The 20567-nt window shown below is 32.2% G+C and overlaps 2 protein-coding genes and 1 long non-coding RNA gene across 3 annotated transcripts; all 3 read right to left on the bottom strand.

Annotated features, from left to right (window-relative positions):
- Positions 1-494: 494 nt before the first annotated feature.
- LOC145954592 (uncharacterized) lies at positions 495-3418 on the bottom strand. The gene is made up of 2 exons (XR_014431832.1): positions 1609-3418; positions 495-705 (listed from the first exon to the last, which is right to left on the bottom strand). It is a non-coding gene; the product is annotated as an uncharacterized LOC145954592 (long non-coding RNA).
- Positions 3419-4122: 704 nt separating this feature from the next.
- On the bottom strand, positions 4123-7653 carry LOC109809538 (uncharacterized). The gene is made up of 2 exons (XM_029273111.2): positions 6955-7653; positions 4123-5175 (listed from the first exon to the last, which is right to left on the bottom strand). The coding sequence occupies exon 2, from the start codon at positions 5170-5172 to the stop codon at positions 4147-4149; it is 1026 nt and encodes a 341-aa protein (XP_029128944.2). The 5' UTR covers positions 5173-5175; positions 6955-7653; the 3' UTR covers positions 4123-4146.
- A 5994-nt stretch (positions 7654-13647) lies between these two features.
- On the bottom strand, positions 13648-16894 carry PUR5 (phosphoribosylformylglycinamidine cyclo-ligase, chloroplast / phosphoribosyl-aminoimidazole synthetase / AIR synthase (PUR5)). Its single transcript, XM_020360123.3, has 8 exons — positions 16369-16894; positions 16192-16286; positions 15997-16098; positions 15850-15909; positions 14541-14713; positions 14365-14467; positions 14116-14274; positions 13648-13960 (listed from the first exon to the last, which is right to left on the bottom strand). Exons 1-8 carry the CDS (start codon positions 16661-16663, stop codon positions 13790-13792), a joined length of 1158 nt encoding a protein of 385 aa, XP_020215712.2. The 5' UTR covers positions 16664-16894; the 3' UTR covers positions 13648-13789.
- Positions 16895-20567: the final 3673 nt, after the last annotated feature.

Below are 20567 nucleotides of genomic sequence, written 5' to 3'. Positions count from 1 at the left end.
TATTTCTCAATCATTATAAGTTTTTCTTATTTTAATTGGAATAAATTATAGTGACATTCTTAAGGTTTTGTAAAATTGTACACAACCTCTTGCCTATACTAACTTCTTAATTATTAATTTCAAAATATTACATTAATGACTGTACACTTTATACATCACACTAACTTTCTTACATGTTTGAAAAACATTACGTTGTCCTTCTAAAATAGAAGTTCCTCTAAATGTTTAAAGAATATATATATAGAGGGTGAAAGATTTAAACAACACCGGTGTAACTTTTATTAAGTGTTACACTACTTAATAACTTTATAATATGTGAATTTTCAAAATCCAACCGTTAGATTGAAAATTTATATATCTTAGATCATATATGTCAAATTTTGTTAAAATTGAACAACAACTTAAAGGTGTGACACCCTTACTACCCCAACACATATATAAAAAAAAATTATAATACATTTAAGAAAGTTAAATTTTCTAAGTTGGTAAAAGGGTTCACATAAAAATTCGACAATCACATTAATAGAGATATAAAACATAAAACACGAGAGTTTTACAAATTGTTTTCAAAACAATATTACAGTGCCAAATACACATAAATATTTCATCCTAGAAATCCTTTGCCCCGATGTCACACTATCAGAGCATTCCCAGAATTATAACTGTTGGCATCCTAGAAGCCATTCGTAGCTGGATCTTCTTCTCCTAAAATATCCACAGTTTATACGGTGAGAAAAGAAAATATCTATATGCAAAGTACATACAAACACATCACAATATAATCTCATAATAACTCATTATTTAATAAAATATTCATAAGCATTTATCTATATATATATATATATATATATATATATGTGTGTGTATCATAATTTATCAACCATTCATCATTTTCACACCTCAATTTACAATTACATCAATCCATCACAATCCACTTGAACATTACAATTCATTCATAATCCACACAAATTTCACTATGTCAAGGTCACGCTACCCTTTTTTCCAGCCTAGGGCCGTGCTCACCCCTGACATAACACTGTGCCAAGGTCACGCTACCCTTTTTAGTAGCCTAGGGCCGTGCTCACCCCTGACATAACACTGTGCCAAGGTCACGCTAACCATCAGCTTAGGGCCGTGCTCACCCCTGGTCATCAGTACCACAATCATATCTCATTCACATCTCATTCACATTCCACACTTCTCATTGCATAACTTAAATTCACATCACGTACACAATTCCACATCACATACACAACAGATAAGCCCAACAAAATGAGGATTTACACACCCCTCAAGCAATTCACATCAAGATCATCCATTCTTAACGAGTAATATAGCAATAATATTCATAAATTATAATAATCAATAAAATAATCAATTTAATATAACAATGAAACTCATAATTATTCCAAAATCTAGTTCACAACATTTATAATTTCTTCTTTCTTCCCAGATCATAATTCCTACAATTTGGCATATCTATAAACCTCAAACATAATTTCAATAGAACTAATATAATTATAAAATTAATCATAATCCTAAGAAATTCTTTCTCTACCCAATTCCCTCATGTACTCTACATATAAATAATCCCCTTTTCCCCCGTACCTGGATGAATAGTAACTTGAGCAGAACCTCCTCTTCTTTTTCCTTAAACGGTAGTCAAAATTCGGGCAGAACTTTCTCTTCTCTCTCCTTAAATCGGGACCGGAACTAGGGTAGAACCTCCACCCCTAAGCTCCTTCCAACAACAGCAGGAAGTAGAGAGAGAAAGAAAAGAGAGAAGGGAGAGAAGATGAGAGGTGTGAGGATTTGAGAGGGAGGAGGGGCCTTTTTATAGGCATTTTCGCGGACCTATCCGGAACGGCCGTTCCGAAAAGTGGAACGCCCGTTCTGGACCCTTCAAATCTACGCAAAATTTTCAACTGGAACGGCCCGTTCTGAAATCAGAACGGCCCGTTCCAAAACCCAGCAGAACGCCCCGTTCTCCTTCTGGAACGGCCCGTTCTGCAAGGAGAACGCCCCGTTCTCCTTCTGGAACGGCCCGTTCTGCAAGGAGAACGCCCCGTTCTCCTTTGGAGAACGGCCCGTTCTGGGCCCGTTCTGGACGTCCCAAAAATACACAATTTTATCATTTGGAACGGCCCGTTCCACATTTGGAACGGCCCGTTCCAGAAACCAAAAATACCCCAAAAACTTTAACAAAATTACGAGAATGCCATTAAAAATTACGAAAATGCCATTAATAATAAATTTACAAAAATACCCTCATTTCTCTATTAAAATTACGAAAATACCATTACTAAATACGAAAATGCCATTAATACAAAAATACTCTTTATAAAAAATTGGGGTGTTACAATTCTTCCCTCCTTTTTAGAAATTTCGTCCTCGAAATTTTTGCAATGGTAAATTTTTCGCTTCTTACTTCTAATTCTTATGCAACCTCACTACCTACAACTCTATTCATTTTACCAAGGAAATCTAAGGGTAAGACAAGTAAATTTTAAGGAATCTAAATCAATCTCTTAAATGTCTCAAACAAACCTATAATTAAGGTCTATCCATTCACCATCTTACTTCCAAAATGAGACGTCTAATTGCTACAAAATTTGTAAAGATTTCTTGTATACTAAACACGAGTATATGATTTCTTTTCTCTTCACCTTCGGTCACTACACTTCCGCTGCGCAACTCTGATACATCTTAGTAGTTCGTAAATATATTTCAAGAACACTCGTATGTCTTTACTCTAAAATCATCTTTCTTAATTCAAGGTTACTAAACACCCAAATTGGTTCTTGCTCCTCAAAACAACATTGATTTCTACTCAGAATTGGTTATCTATACTTCTACCAATCTTCTCCACTTGGTTCTAAGAAAGGATCTGACTCCTAAGCTTCTCTAATCTCATCCATTAATTCACTAGTTACTTTCAGCATAATCCATTCAATGTTTCTAAGGGTAATCTCACTCATCTAGCATAAGTCTCTAAATTCTTCAATCAAATCCAACCCTTAAATCATCAAAATGATATATCAGAGGTCATCATAATCGAGGTATCTGCTACAATATTGGTTTTACTTCTATGGTTATCTCTAAAGATTAAGTACCTAAGTGTAAGTTCACTAGGTATACGTATCAGATTACTAATTTCACCACTCCATCTACACCCAAGTCAAATTCTTATCCATCACCTTATCCTATAATCTCATATCTTGTTATCAAGTGAATCAACTAATTATGCTTCTCCAATTTCTTTCAACGATCCACTTAGTATTCGAGTCATACCTAGTTTTACACTATTAAGAGTAATCTCATAAGTCAAACTTAAATCCCTAATTTGAATCTCTAATCATAAAGGAAAATAAATATAAAGATTTCCTACTCAAAATATCGGTTACCACAATGACTTTACTCAAATAACAACTAAGTTTGAAATATTAGTCCTCTTAGAAGTTTAAACTTAACTTAACTCTTTCAGTCAACAAATAATTAAGGCTCTAACGATCAATAAATACCTCAAGCTTATAATTATATAGGCAATGTCTCTAAATATTACAACCGTTAACTTAAAATCATAAGTAAGGTAATTCCTATGATGAGTTTTCAGTTGCCTAGAATCACAAGCCACTATCTTTCCTTCTTGCATCAACACTCCACTCAAACCTATTTTAGAAGCATCACAATAAACCACAAAAGTCAAGCAATACTAAAACAGGTGTACTAGTCAACTTTTCCTCAAGGGCCCGGTAAACTATCCTTGCATTTACTATCCTATACAAACACAACTCCTTTCGTAGTCAAACTTGTCAAGGTAATGCTAACTTGGAGAATCCCTCTATGAATTTTCTATAGTATTCAGCCAATCCAAGGAAGCTCCTAATTTCACTAGCTAACTTATCGGCAAACAAATTAAGTCACCCATGAATTCTCTACCAACAATAGTCAAGGGACACTTTGGACAGACATCAGAAGTGATCACTGAACCATTAGTGGGTGTCTCTACTATTAGTTCAAAAGACAAGGAAAAAAAATAGGTAATTCAGACATACACGTGATATAAAAGAGTGAGTCGCACCAGTCATATAAAACAATTAGAGGGGTTCCATTGATGAAACACATACCCTGGATGAAATCTTTGGATTAAGTAGCTTCAACACCACTCAAGGCAAATACTCTCCCTGTGGCTCTAGGCTTGCTAGCCCTCCCTTCAACCTCTGTTGTTTCTTTCTTATTCTTGGGGCACTCCCGAGCTTTGTGTCCCTTCTCGTAACAGTTGTAACATGTTATCACTCTTGGTACCCAACACTCATATGCCTTATGACCTGTCTTCCCACAGTTGAAGCAATTATCGCGTGGAACAGAACCCTCACTCCCCCCTTTTGATGTTTGTCCAACCATTGGAGATTGACTCTTTCGTTGCATCGAATCTTGATTATTCACCTTAGAACTTGAATTCCCAGTAGACTTGGTGTAAGGTTTACTTTTACCTAAAGCACTAGAATTTGTGGTACGCATAGGACCTCCAGCTCCCTTGTAATAGTCAGCACGTGCACGATTGTCACGGTCGTAAATTCTACTCTTGTTGACAAGAGTCGGGTAGTGATAAATTTCTTGATAATTGATTGCTGTTTTTATCTCAGGACGAAGGCCATTCACGAACTTAATACACTTAGCCCTTTCGCCATCCTCACCATGGTAATGAGTACAGTAGCGAACCAAGGCATCAAATTTTGCAGCATACTCTGCCACTGTGTCATTCCCTTGCTTTAGTTCAAGAAATTCAACTTCCTTCTGGCTTCTTACATCATCCGGGAAATACTTCTCAAGAAAAACCCTCTTGAAGTTGTCCCAATTCAATTGCATTTCTCCATCAATCATCCTTTGAAGTGCTCCTTCCCACCAAAAATGGGCATCAGCAGTCAACATGAAGGTAGCCAACCTCACTTTCTGATTGAAAGGACACTCCATGGCATTAAAAATCTTTTCAATTTCCATTAGCCAATTCATCGCAACATCTGGGTCATATCCTCCTTGGAAAGTAGGTGGATTATTTCGTTGAAATCGCTCTAACCAATTAGGAGCGATTTCAGTCCTATGGTTGTTACTTACAGCTTGTGCTAATGCTTGAAGAGCATCAGCAATTGCACGATCATTCCTACCAGCCATAATCTAAGAAAATAGTACACAATCAAATAAACAACAGACATAAGGAATTATCATACTAGCATTAGTGTACTAACATTTCACAAAATACCTTAACCATTCCAAACTCACTTTTTTCCACTTTAAACTCATATTCAAGCTTTTCAAAACAGCTCACAAAGGACTTAGAGAATAAAATTTACATACTACCTAAACCATAAAGTTAACATGCAAGCACCAATACTCAAGGAACATTCCAATCTCTCATCAAAATATCAAAACTCCAATTCTCAAATACAACCACCTTTGATTCAATTGCTTACTACTATAGATTCCTAAATTCCATTAACCGTAAACTCTTAAATCATCCAAATTTAAGGTCTTTTTACGTAAAAAAAAAAAAAAAAAAGTATCAAACAAATAAGAAATTATGAAAAGATCAATAAAAAAATAGCATCATCAAATTATATCATGTCTATCAGACAAATCTTGAGAATACAATGCACACAAATAAATAAATAAGAGCATAATTAATCTACCAAACAAGCATAGTAGACTCATAACTCACGGCCGATTGGATCGGCCTGCTCTGATACCACTAAATGTGACACCCTTACTACCCCAACACATATATAAAAAAAAATTATAATACATTTAAGAAAGTTAAATTTTCTAAGTTGGTAAAAGGGTTCACATAAAAATTCGACAATCACATTAATAGAGATATAAAACATAAAACACGAGAGTTTTACAAATTGTTTTCAAAACAATATTACAGTGCCAAATACACATAAATATTTCATCCTAGAAATCCTTTGCCCCGATGTCACACTATCAGAGCATTCCCAGAATTATAACTGTTGGCATCCTAGAAGCCATTCGTAGCTGGATCTTCTTCTCCTAAAATATCCACAGTTTATACGGTGAGAAAAGAAAATATCTATATGCAAAGTACATACAAACACATCACAATATAATCTCATAATAACTCATTATTTAATAAAATATTCATAAGCATTTATCTATATATATATATATATATATATATATATATATGTGTGTATCATAATTTATCAACCATTCATCATTTTCACACCTCAATTTACAATTACATCAATCCATCACAATCCACTTGAACATTACAATTCATTCATAATCCACACAAATTTCACTATGTCAAGGTCACGCTACCCTTTTTTTCCAGCCTAGGGCCGTGCTCACCCCTGACATAACACTGTGCCAAGGTCACGCTACCCTTTTTAGTAGCCTAGGGCCGTGCTCACCCCTGACATAACACTGTGCCAAGGTCACGCTACCCATCAGCTTAGGGCCGTGCTCACCCCTGGTCATCAGTACCACAATCATATCTCATTCACATCTCATTCACATTCCACACTTCTCATTGCATAACTTAAATTCACATCACGTACACAATTCCACATCACATACACAACAGATAAGCCCAACAAAATGAGGATTTACACACCCCTCAAGCAATTCACATCAAGATCATCCATTCTTAACGAGTAATATAGCAATAATATTCATAAATTATAATAATCAATAAAATAATCAATTTAATATAACAATGAAACTCATAATTATTCCAAAATCTAGTTCACAACATTTATAATTTCTTCTTTCTTCCCAGATCATAATTCCTACAATTTGGCATATCTATAAACCTCAAACATAATTTCAATAGAACTAATATAATTATAAAATTAATCATAATCCTAAGAAATTCTTTCTCTACCCAATTCCCTCATGTACTCTACATATAAATAATCCCCTTTTCCCCCGTACCTGGATGAATAGTAACTTGAGCAGAACCTCCTCTTCTTTTTCCTTAAACGGTAGTCAAAATTCGGGCAGAACTTTCTCTTCTCTCTCCTTAAATCGGGACCGGAACTAGGGTAGAACCTCCACCCCTAAGCTCCTTCCAACAACAGCAGGAAGTAGAGAGAGAAAGAAAAGAGAGAAGGGAGAGAAGATGAGAGGTGTGAGGATTTGAGAGGGAGGAGGGGCCTTTTTATAGGCATTTTCGCGGACCTATCCGGAACGGCCGTTCCGAAAAGTGGAACGCCCGTTCTGGACCCTTCAAATCTACGCAAAATTTTCAACTGGAACGGCCCGTTCTGAAATCAGAACGGCCCGTTCCAAAACCCAGCAGAACGCCCCGTTCTCCTTCTGGAACGGCCCGTTCTGCAAGGAGAACGCCCCGTTCTCCTTCTGGAACGGCCCGTTCTGCAAGGAGAACGCCCCGTTCTCCTTTGGAGAACGGCCCGTTCTGGACGTCCCAAAAATACACAATTTTATCATTTGGAACGGCCCGTTCCACATTTGGAACGGCCCGTTCCAGAAACCAAAAATACCCCAAAAACTTTAACAAAATTACGAGAATGCCATTAAAAATTACGAAAATGCCATTAATAATAAATTTACAAAAATACCCTCATTTCTCTATTAAAATTACGAAAATACCATTACTAAATACGAAAATGCCATTAATACAAAAATACTCTTTATAAAAAATTGGGGTGTTACAAAAGGTAATCAAAGTGTTCATATTTTAATATATTTTAAAATGTATATATTACGTCAATTTTATTTTATAAGAATGAAGTATCAAATCATCTTAGATTAATATTAAATTTGATATATATGATCTAAGAGATATGAACTTTCAATCTAATGGTTATATTTTTAAAATTCACATGCATTTAATATAAAGTTACTGAAGCCCTTATTTGACCTCCCAGGCTCTTATTTGAAGCCATTTTCGAGGGTTTCTCCCTCATTCTCACATTGGGCGCCTCCAGGAGTTGCGGAAGGGATTCCCAGGGCTTGGGATCGTCCGTGTGCGGATCTTTCCTTTGGTTCTTCACTTCCTCTTCCATCTCTATTTTGTATTTGCCCTCATTGTTGTGAGTGGTTTCACCCATTTTGTGGGGTTAGATGTAACCAACGTACTCTATTGTAATCTTTACGGTTTTAATGATATATATACATGTTGTTTTATTCTTTGTTGTGTTTGTTTTTATTCTTAATGCTTGCTTTGGATTGATCACCCTTTGCATGATTTAAGGTTCCATGGGCATTGGAAAATAACCTTTGAAACTAGTTCTGAAACATATGCGTAGTGGTGATTGTATCTAGGGATAGAGCTTGACCCATTAGTAGTCTTAAACCCTAGCCCGTAATGCGGGTGTAGATATTGGGTACTCAAGGGATTGATATTCAATATCCGCACCTAGGCTCTTTCTCTAAGGGATTAGGTTTGAGTAAACTCTTGGGTTGACTAAGCAATGAATTCAACAAGAGATTAAGGATACATTAGTGTTACGTTTGGTGAAATCTGACCCCCACAACCTCACAATACCACAATACCATTCCTTACCTTTTCCACTCACAAAACAATATTTATTTACAGCTTTCATTCCAATAGTCACAACTTTGAATTCACTGCACAAACTATGAAATTGGAATTATTCTTTAGTCACGAATAGTCAATAAATGCTTATATTACCTTCTAATCCCTGTGGATACGATATTTTGACTACTTGAACGGCCGGTATACTTGCCGTGTTTGAGACCGTTGATAAAATTAAACGAATTTACAATTATAACAAAAGTACTTCAACGGAAATCTCAACATTTATAAGTTGTCATATTAAATTATTTTCACAAGTTTATCCTATGTTTTTCTTATGGTTGGAATTGCAATGATCATACTTGATAAAGAAGCAAGACAAGATTAACAGAATGACTTGTGTAGTTGGAGGATAATCACTCCATAGGTGGCTAGGTTTTTGTTGATGGCTACTGTAACGTAGTCATGTTTTGTATAGATGTTGACCGAAACATAAGTTTATTTTACTCTTAGTACTATATTTTGTATATTACATGCATGTATAGGATACTAGTTACTAAAAATATGATAAACTCTATCTTCTTATGTTTGTTATTTAGTCTTTCGGGACATGATAATCGTTCAGTAATAAGTATAATGAATTATTAGATCATTACAATTTTGATCTCTGAAGTTTAAATTAAGAGTATTTGATCTCTCAAATAATGTAGTTGTGGAGTTTTTGTTTTCAATTAATGCAACTATGCAATTTTAGTCATTTATATTAAATATTTTATTATTTTTTATTGATGTATTGGTGATCATGACATGATGATAAGATATGTAAAAATAAAAAAGAAAAAATTTATTAAAAGGTCAAACATGACATTTAAACCCTTGACTAAGAATGACAATGAGATTCCTTAGTGCGAGTTTAGATCCTCTTCATTTTCTTCTCTCAATTTCTTGTCTATTTCTATAATTTTGAATGTATAAATATTAAATGTTAATTACCAAAAAGTTATTAACATTTCAATATCATTTATATAACTATAGAAATGGACAAGAAATTAAGGAAAAGAAATGGAGAGGAACTCAATTCCCATAGTATGCATCTTTCTCTACCCTCATGCACACCACATACTTGTGCAATCATTTGTTAAGTGGATATCCATAAATTTTATTACAAGACATAATTTAAAAAGAAATAATAATTTTTTTTTATAAAACACATTATGATTTTTACAAAATATTAATTTTATTTTTCATCTTTTACCCTTATTAAGGATTGTGAGAATACGTACAACTCAATGTTGGATAATAAGAAGAAAAAAAGATAAATAAATATTCTCTCTCACATCTCTTAAATTTTCTAATTAATACTTATATCATAGATTTCTAATTAATTTTGTAATATATTTATATTTTTGTGCAATATATTTATATTTATTAAATTATTCATTTATCTATTAATATACTAAAAATGCTAATAGTATTAATTATTTAATTTATCAATTGTATTATTAATACTAATAATATATGTAATTATTTTAATTAATAATAATAAATAAATGTGTAAATTAATTTTGATTTAACTGCTCTATAATAGCCATCTTTTTAAAGGCAATGTAAATAGCCTAATTATTGATGACAAAATCAAGTGTTTGAAATTATAAACAAACTATTTAGAAGCAGAAAATCATCAACGATCGATTCTTCCTTTGGGATTTGACCTTCATCGGGTATAAAAACAAAGCAAATCAAAACATGCAAAACATGCATGAATCAGTATTTCACAATCGGAGCATCTACACTGATTTCGTTGAACAGAAATTTCAGACTAAAAATAATCGTCTATGTTCTTTGCATTCAAAATGTGGGTAAATGTCTTATTCAGTCATTACTAAAAAATGTGGCTTCCATACATTTATAACCCATATTTTATACTGTTAAATTATGATACAATTTTTCTCGAAAAGATCATTGTATTTTATTGACACGTTTTTTATAATGTTTTCTATTCATTTTATGTAAATATAAATATATATATATATATATTTATTTATTTATTTAATATGTTGGAAAAAAAATAATTCAAATTATTTACTTAAAATATTATTTAGGTTAATTAAAAAAAAATACTTTAAATATTTATTTATTTTTTAAAATAAAATAATAGATCTATAAATAAATATTTTTAAGATAAAAAGAATCCCTCAACCTAAAAAAAGGGCTAACACTTTATTAGAATGTCATACATTATCATCACTCTAAATAAGAGGAAATTACATAAAATAGAGGATTTTTAATTTTGTCCAAAATACTTGTAATCTAACTTGAAATAATGAATATTAATTAAGAGTTTTTTTTAGACATTGGTATAAAATATCTCATCATATTAAATAAATTTGTGTGATATTTTTTTTATTTATTCATGATATTGCCTTTTTGTATTCTATCATGTGTTTTCATACCATAAAATTCATTCAAGTATAACATATTAATGCTCAACAATTCATTCAATAATAGCGTATTAATCATACATCGCATATCAATGCTCATCACCATTTCAACTACACAAATATAGCATATCCTACATCATACAACATGCAATATACATAAGTATTCTATTCATGTTCACCAAATTCACCTATCATACAACATGTATCAACATACAACTTGTCAAAATCAATTATCGTACAACGACAATCTTTACATAAAATAATACATAGGGAGTTCTACTATTGCAATCAAACTCATTTTTATATCATATGAGAGCTAAAAAGGTTATCTACAATTCTTACGCAGACTTCAAGTTCTAACTCCATCATCTACTATACTGAAAATCACAAAACAACAACAATTTGCCTAAATGCTGACAGCTTGACTTTTACTCACTAAAAAGGTTATAATTGGAGTTCTATACCTCCTTTTTAGGTGATTCTAAATCCATTGAAAAGTTAAAATCCAAGACTACAACTTTTATGAAGACCTCAACAGCTAGTTCAACTCATACAGGAACTCTCAAGACAATCATGACCATGATAATTTTGTCACGTCCATTAGAGACTCTATTAGGTTATTGCAAATGTTTTTTGACTTCAAGCTGCAAGGATCATAATTGTGAATTATAAGTCATGCTCTGACTGATTTTGTTTTCATTTTTACAACAATTTTTGGCAGGGTAATGCTAATCATGACCATGACCACCTAGTCACGCTCGTGGCAGCTCCTAGATATGGTGTTACGAGCATGAACTCCTCAAGAACATCTCCAACGAGTTCCAAAACCATCCCAAACTCGTTTGTAAACCCCAAAATCAAATAAAAACCATCAAACTCACATGCATTCCATCCAAAAGGCTCTAAGCAACATGAAAACTAGTTTTGATGCAACATGCATGCACTCAACGTCAAGAGATCAATCACCTTGGGTTTTGGGTTCACCTTTCCCAGAAACCCAAACTTCACAACATGGAATTCATGAAAATTCAAAACTCAATAACATAATTACATTTTTTATGATAATCCAACCACATGCAAATGAAAATGGAACAATGATTCGAATTCTACTTCCCTTACCTTGATTCCAAGCTAAATTGATAAAGGAGAACTTTGAGCTTTTAAGCTTTGCACCGCCTCAACCCTTTGATTCTTAGCTTAAACTTTGAATCCGACACTCTCAACTACGAATCTCGCACTCAAGAACATTGAGAGAAAAAGAAGGGAAGAAAAATCAAATATTCTCTCTAGATCTCTCTCTCTCTAAGATTTCTAGAGAGCAAGAGATTATAAACTTTGTTCAAAACAAATACCTTATATATTTTTCCTCCCAGGATCAACTAAACATCTTGTCAGAGATCCTCACAGCTAACCCAATTTTACATATTTTATTTATCATAATTATTTATGAATCATTTTTAAAATACAATTTATGTTTAAAAATATCTATTTATATAAATTTTAAATATAATTTATATATTTAGATATAATATTTATTTTTATATAATTTATTATATATTTTAATTACATATAATAAATATTTAACCCATACATTACATAGACTAAAATATTAATTATATTTTAATATTAATTAGCTTTAAATAAATGACGCTTCATTACTCCTATATGGTAATTAAAATAATTATCTATAATTAAATTAATAAAATACACCTTATCAATGAGTTGTACAAACATTTGATTGATTTGAAATACTTTTAATTTATAGCTTTTAAAATTTCATAAAACAAATATTTTTCTCATTAAAAATTAGTTTATAATCAACCAAAAATATTAACATTATTCTTTAATTTGTTACACATTAATTAACAGCTGGCCCATCAGTACAAGTAATAAAAAGCTTGAATCTTTTGACAAGGTTTCAATCTTGGATATGATAAAAAAAAATTTAATCACCTATACACTGTCAGTGTAAACAAAAATTTACACTGACAACCAATTAGATCTTTTTATTGTGTTATGTCACTGTTAAAAATAAATATGTTTATAGTGACATGACACAATTAAAAGATCTAATTAATTGCCAGTATTTTTTTTTACACTGACAGTGTATAGGTGATTAACTCTAAAAAAAAAAAAATTGCTTTGTTTGTTCTTTTAAGTGAATCCAACTGGCTTCACTCGTATTAATGGGGACTGAATAATTTTAAGTATCAAGTGTTTTAAATTGAAAAAAAAAACATTAATAATTTGGGGTTTGGACCTCGAATAATAAATATACAATATGTCGCCACAAGGGTGCAAAATATCATCCCTCTCCATTTCATTGGAATGAACAGGAAATCGTGTTTATGCAGATGATATACATCAACATAAAAGATACTAACCATAATTTTCATCAGGAAAAAATAATATAATTGAAATGGGACTAACGATACAAATTCTTGAAAACAGAAAACATAACAAAAACAAGTATGGTGTCAAAAGAAAACAAGGTAAGATTTTTCATTGATAAAAACGAATAAATTGGACATAAATGCAAGTAAACTAAACCCCACCTTAGGTTTACATCAAATTTCAGGTCCCTGGGTTTGCAAATACATAAATGGATCATTAAACCTCAATTGATTTTCACTATAAGCAAGATCAAAAATAACGTAAACAATTCTCACTAGCAAATTGACTATGTGCATCCTCAAAATTGTTGCAAATTTCATAAAATTTATGCAGGAAAAGTTATTAGGCTCCAAATAAATAGACAATTCAAATCCCAGACAGAAATTTTCATGAAAGTATTAAAAACGTACAACATGATTAAACTCGATTAAAATTAGCTATAGGTCACACCATTGCCTTTTATAACTTCACCCATGCGGTAGAATTTCTCTGTTTTGCCCCGGCTCTCGAGTATTCTATTAGCTGCCTCTGGACTAACTACCAGGACCATCCCTACGCCCATATTAAAAGTCCGTCTCATCTCAGAGTCTTCTATCTTCCCAGCCTAATGTGAGAGGTTATCAATAGTGCTATAAGCTTTTGCTTCCAAATTAAAATTTTGAAGACCAGATTAAAAAATCTACTTGTTGATAATAAATTGTCAATTTCTTTCCTGCTAAAGTATATTTATTCAAGGAACGTTACAGAAATATGTATTACCTCCTGAAGCCACTTGAACACTGGAAGCACTTCCCATGAGCCGTCGTATATTACAGCACCGAGGCCTTCGGGAAAAATTCGAGGTATGTTATCTGTGAAACCGCCACCTGTGATGTGGGCAATTCCCTTCACCCCACCCTTGCTAACTAAGTCAAGTACCTATTTTAAAAAAGACAAAAGCAAGTCAAGCAAAGGATTTTTTATTTAAAAATGATATTCTAAAGCATGTCAAAAAGAATGACAAATGACCTGATTAACATAGATAACAGTTGGGGCCATCAAAGCCTCTGCAATTGTAATATCACCACCAGGAAGTTGATCTTTCAATGAAAGACCGCTTTGAGCAAGAACTCTGTAAAGATATATTAGTACATCTCAGCAAATTATAATTTTATAAAATCCTAGAGATTCTATACTCGACCAACCTTCTTACAAGTGAGAAACCATTAGAGTGAACTCCACTAGATGGTAGACCAATAAGAATGTCACCAGCAACAATGTTTGTTCCATTGATTACATAATCTTTCTTCACAATGCCAACTGCACAGCCACTAAGATCATACTCACCTTCTTTATAGAGACCAGGCATTTCTGCAGTCTGAGAAACATAAAATTAACTATAAGTGCAAGAGAAGAAATATAAAAATAAAAAATACAAAAATGCTACCTCTTTATATTTCTGTGAGTATTTAGTTATTACAGCAGATGTATTAGCAACAATATAATGTAATATTGCAAAAACCTATCATGGGTTAAATCTGAACAAGTATAGATTAAAAATTACATGCACCATTTAAACCAGCAAAGGATGACTAAAGGCTCTCAAAATATATTGTAGACATGCAATAAAACAACAAAAGCAAAGAAATTGAACAGGTCTTATTCAATTAGGTAGCAATGTCTGCATGAATCAATCATTGTTATTAGGCAACCCAGAAATAGTTAATCTTTTCCTAATATTTCCTTATGTCTTCCGCAATACATTTCAATCCTCTCTCAATGAAGCCTTTATTTTACAGTCCTCTTCTCACAATACCAAGCTACCCTACAATCAGTGCTCCTCCACTTTTTCTCACAAACATTTGTTCCCAACCTTATCATTTTCTGTATATATCAAATCATTCACTCAAACACCCTCATTATGGAGACTTGCACTAAGTTTAAAAAAATTATACCTTAGCATTTAGCAATGACTGTTCCAGCTACTTAACAATGTATGAAAATGAGTTGAGTTGAGCCGAGCCCAGTTTAGCTTGAAGCTTGACTCGAGTTTCACGTGAACCTTAATTTTCAGCTCAAACTCAATTCATTTCAAACTTGTAAACAACTTGGTTCAGTTTGTTAGATTGAATCACTTGAATCAACTTTATATATGTGTGTTGAGTTGATTCATGAACCAAACAGATTAAATTATATGCAACTCAAGTTCTCTCATTTACTTGTTGCTGAATTTTTAGCAAGTTCAGATGATCTGATTCACAAACCAAATTCAACAAACTAAGAGTTAATTACCTATACACTGCCAGTGTAAAAAAAATTTACACTAGCAGTGTATAGGTGATTAACTCACAAACTAATTAGCGAGTAGAATTTTGAATTATTTTCGAGTTGATTCATTTCCCTATTTCACATATCAAACCTGAATTCATCACAAAATGAAATGGCAAGAGGACCAATGTAATGTGCATCCAATTAGATACTGCGATAAAATAAACCACAAAACATATCAATTACCTCTCCTCCTAAAAGAACGCAATCAGATTGCTTACAGCCATCAACAATGCCTTTTATAACCTGGAGAAGAGGAAATTACCCGAGCAAAAAACACGAATAAGCCTTCACAACACGCTCAAAGTTAATTCAAAAACACACATCCATTACCTTTTCAGCAACGTCCACGTCAAGGTGGCCAGTGGCAAAGTAATCAAGGAAGAACAAAGGCTTCGCCCCCGAAGTAACAATGTCATTCACGCTCATCGCAACCTAAAACTATAAAAATTAAAACAACGCCCAATACTCCAACGCGGAACAGAAACGCAGACGCAAAACCAAAAATCACTTTCCAAAAACCTTTACCAGATCAATCCCAATGGTATCATGAATTCCGGTTTCGAAGGCGAGCATCACCTTCGTTCCCACGCCATCGGTGCCAGCAACGAGGTACGAGTCACCTACTCAAAACAACAAGTTCAATCAAAATCCATTCACAAGAAACGAAAAACAAAAAAGAGTGAAGAAGAAGCAAAACGTTACCGAGAGGGAATAAGCCGCCGAAGCCTCCAATCCCTGGCGCCATCTTCGCTATCCTGCGCACAAGTTCAGAGCCGGCGTCGATGTCCACACCGGCATCACGATAAGTAAGACCTTTACCAGCTTCCGCAACTATTCTGTTGCTCTTCCTCGACATTGATGAAACGCCGCCGTAACGGCCGATTGGAGCGCGCATGCTGTAGCTCACCATGGAGGCACCATTGGACTTGACGGAATGAGGTTTCGCCGTTGCCGCGGCGAAACAACGCGATGGCTCTGCGCATGCTGAGAAACTCATTGCTGAGACCGATGAAAGAACGATTAAAGACGAAGAATGAGTGAGAGAGGGTGGGGTCTAAAGTTAAGGGGAAAGGGAGAGAGGGAGAGAGGGAGAGGCGGCGCTGGTGACGGAGTCGGCGTGGCTGCGGCGGAGATGCGGTGGCGAGGGAAGACCGGAAAAAAGCGCGCCCTAGGATATGGGTTTATAGAAGGGAGAGAGATTCTATTTAGGAAATGTGCGTATAGAATAATAATCGAAACACCGTCGTTTTGGTGAATGAAAGGTTATGCTCGCATTAAATTTAAAATAAAATAATTAGGTGACAAGGGAGTATAAAAATAGGTAAATGTGATTGGATGATCGTAAACTTCAAGTATGCTGTGTTAAGGTGACGCAGAAAATAATTTTTTTAAGTTAAATTATATTTTTCATCTTTTATTTTAGACTTAAATATGTTTTAAATTCTTATAAAATTGATAATTTTAATTTTGGTTTTTTTTAAAAAAATTCTTTATTTTTTATTCTTCTAAAATTTATAAATATTGTTCTTGGTCCTTGTAAAATGACTAAATTTTGATTTTAATTCTTGTAAAATATTTTTTTTTTCATTTCTCTAAAATCTAAACTAACTATTTTTAGTTCCTAATAGTCATTTAAAAATGGATAAATAACATTTATTTTAAGAATTTATAATTTTTTTTAGAAGTATTAAACATTGATATGATATTAATAATGATTGTAATACTTAAGATGATTATTGGCATCGACACTCCAATATTGATATTTTTTACGCATATAGTACCTTGGATGCATCATATCCTTCAACATAAGGACAAACTACTAATTATTTCAACCCTATGGTGTTTATGGAAATGGCGAAACAACACAGTGTTAGCACATGAAACTTGGCCTCTTCAGTATGTCCTTCTCCTAGTTCATCAAACCAGCATGGAGTTACGATTATATTGCGAAAAGAATATACCTCTGTCTACACCTTCTTGGAGTCCTCTAACTGTAGATGTTGTCAAAGTTAACGTGGATGGTTCATGTATTCTGCCCCATTTAATGGGTGGAGGAGGAGTTATTCGTGATACCCATGGGGAGTAGTTGCGCAGCTTCTCCAAGGCTTTTGGTTAAGGTAATGCATACATGGCTGAACTTTTAGCCATTAAGCATGGTATTGAATTAGCTTGGAGCCTAGGTTACCGCAAAGTGGTGTGTGAATCTGACTACCTAGAAGTTGTGGAAGCAATCACTCATTTTACTTTGGCCTCCATGGCTTCCCCCTCTATGCGAGATCTCTTGATATATTCGTCTTCTTCTTTCCAGAACGTGGCAAACTCAGCTTTTATGTATTCCCCGTGAAACCAACATTGTTGCAAACTGCTTGGCAACTTTTGGAAGTCACAATGTGACACGTGAATTTATTGTGCCCCGTCATTTGTTATGGAGGCCTTATTGCATGATTTATTAGCCCTAGACTAACTGTCATTATTTATATTTTGAACTCTTTCGTTCTTTTGTAATTCCTTATTATACAAAAAAAAATTTAATTTTTTAATAAATAAAGTTTTTAAAAAAAAGATCGTATAAAAATAAGGACTAAAAAAATAATTTTAATTTTATAAAGATAGAAAACAAAAGAACAAATTTTCAAGAACTCAAATTAAAATTTATTAATTTTACAAAGACTAAAAACATATTTACACTTAAAAAAGTTAATCAAAATTAACAACAATATTTTTGTACCAAATAATAATCCATAATTAAAATTAACAAAAATCTTTTTGTACCAAATAATAATCCACAGTCGTATTATTAGTAGCTTAGTATCCAACTTTTTTTTTCTTTATAACCAACATACATATTGTTTGACCTTATTTAATAGGTAACAATTGAGTGTTTATTTGTTTTTCTAAAAAAAGTTATAAAATCATATATATATTTATATAAATAAGGGTTTATCTTCTCTAAAGAAATTATATTTTAGAAAATAAAGTGCAATAATAATTATTTAATTTGAAATTATATTTTAAAAATAAAGTACAATAATAATTATTTTAAAATTATATTTTAAAAAATAAAGTACAATAATAATCATTAATTAAAAAATTAATTATTGATATTATAATCAATTTTATATTTTATTTTACAAGAATTTGATTTTATCTTAAATCTTAATAGTTAATTTTATAATTAACAATTATGAATATACTTTATCTTTTAAAATTTATTTCTTTACTTTAAAAGAGTCAAATCCATTTTTTCATGAAAAATATTTTACTTAAAGAATATAAATAATTTTTTAAGATAAATTATGTTTGAATTGGATATGGGCATCAAAGACAACAAACTCTTTCTAAATATTTAACTAAGTTATATATTTAGAAATCAAATTTGAAATTACTAGTTAAATTAAAACAACTTCTTCTCAATTGTTTTATGCATTTAGTATTTTCATGAAAAATATATGATTCAATGTAAATATATGGCTCAAATTAATTAAGGTACAATTTTTAAGAGTTAATTATCTTTTTGTCACTCATTTTATATTAATTTTTACTTATAATCCCTTAAAAAAATTGACTAATTAATTAAGGTACAGTTTTTAAGAGTTAATTATCTTTTTGTCTCTTATTTTATATTGATTTTTTTACTTGTAATCCCTTAAAAAAAACCGACTAATCATAGTCTCCCATAAATTATTTTGTATGTTTTTAATTGTTATTGTTATCTTGAACTGTGATTATGTGACACTAATGTTCAAGTTCAAAGTCCATCAACTAAAGATTATTTTTTTTTGTCGTCCCTGTAGTATCCATCGCCAATAGCAGTGACTAATCTCCTCGCTACATTGGAGGCACCTCAAAGGGTGGGATAGCTGGCTCCAAGATTTAACGCGGTTGCATACACAATGCAGGATTCGAACTTTTGACCTTGCTTAAGCGTGGATCAACCCCTACCGCTGAACCACACGCTTAGAATTAAAGATTATTTGTCATTAAGTTTTGTAAAAAAAAATAAAAATAAATAAGTCATATATTTTAGTAGAAACACCTAACATATAACTATTTTATTTTAAGTATAAAATTTTAACTCCAATTTTATTTTAAGTTATTATCATTGTTGGATTAATCTTGTTTACTTTAACTTTTAAGTGACTTGTCATGTGACTACTAGTATGATATGGTAATTATGTGACATTTTTTTTTGGCTAAAAATCTAATTTGGTCCCTTATAATAATTATTTGTTTCAATTTAGTCCCATTTTTATTTTTGGTTTCAATTTGGTCCCAAACTAATTAATTGGTTTCAATTTAGTTCCAAATTAATTAATTGGTTTCAATGTGGGACTTCCGTCCAAATTATTTAAACGGAGTTAACTTTTGGTCACGTGGATGCCACGTGGATGAGAATTTTTTTGAAAGCACCTGGACCCAGAACGGCCCGTTCTGAAACCGGAACGGGCCGTTCTGGGTGCACTTTTGGTGTGTTAATTTTGCATTCGGAACGACCCGTTCTAGGTGCAAAATTAACACACCAAAAATGCACCCAGAACGGCCTGTTCCGGTTTCAGAACGGGCTGTTCCGGTTTTTTTTATATATAAAATATTAATAATTTTATAAAATATATATTATTAATTATATTTTAATTATGTTATTATATCTAATAAAATAAATATATTAATATTTTTTTATATTTTATTTTATTATGTTTATCTTATTAATTTTTATTATTTTATTCTTCTAATCTTAAATAAGTTGCAAAAAATTATAAAGTGATATTTAAATATTTCTTCAAACAGAAAGAGAAAAAGAAAAAATTATTACTCTATTTATAAGACAATTATATTTTATAAAAATAAGTAATTTTAAAATTTTTACCATAAAAAAATATTTTTCAAAATTATTATATTTTTTA

Source organism: Cajanus cajan, chromosome 2, assembly GCF_000230855.2.
Source record: "Cajanus cajan strain Asha chromosome 2, NIPB_CcT2T_4, whole genome shotgun sequence".
In the NCBI taxonomy this organism is placed as follows: Eukaryota; Viridiplantae; Streptophyta; class Magnoliopsida; order Fabales; family Fabaceae; genus Cajanus; species Cajanus cajan.
The sequence above is the reverse complement of the archived record's forward strand: the minus strand, read 5'-3'. Positions and strand labels throughout refer to the sequence as shown.

What these genes read in the sequence shown, in the direction of transcription:
- PUR5 (XM_020360123.3), bottom strand. Translation starts at nt 16,663, where the DNA reads ATGAGTTTCTCAGCATGCGCAGAGCCATCGCGTTGTTTCGCCGCGGCA. An exon ending in CGGCGGCTTATTCCCTCTCG is followed by an intron (nt 16,287 to 16,368) that starts GTAACGTTTTGC and finishes TGTTTTGAGTAG; the next exon opens with GTGACTCGTACCTCGTTGCT. An exon ending in GGTTTCTCACTTGTAAGAAG is followed by an intron (nt 14,468 to 14,540) that starts GTTGGTCGAGTA and finishes ATATCTTTACAG; the next exon opens with AGTTCTTGCTCAAAGCGGTC.
- LOC109809538 (XM_029273111.2), bottom strand. Translation starts at nt 5,172, where the DNA reads ATGGCTGGTAGGAATGATCGTGCAATTGCTGATGCTCTTCAAGCATTA.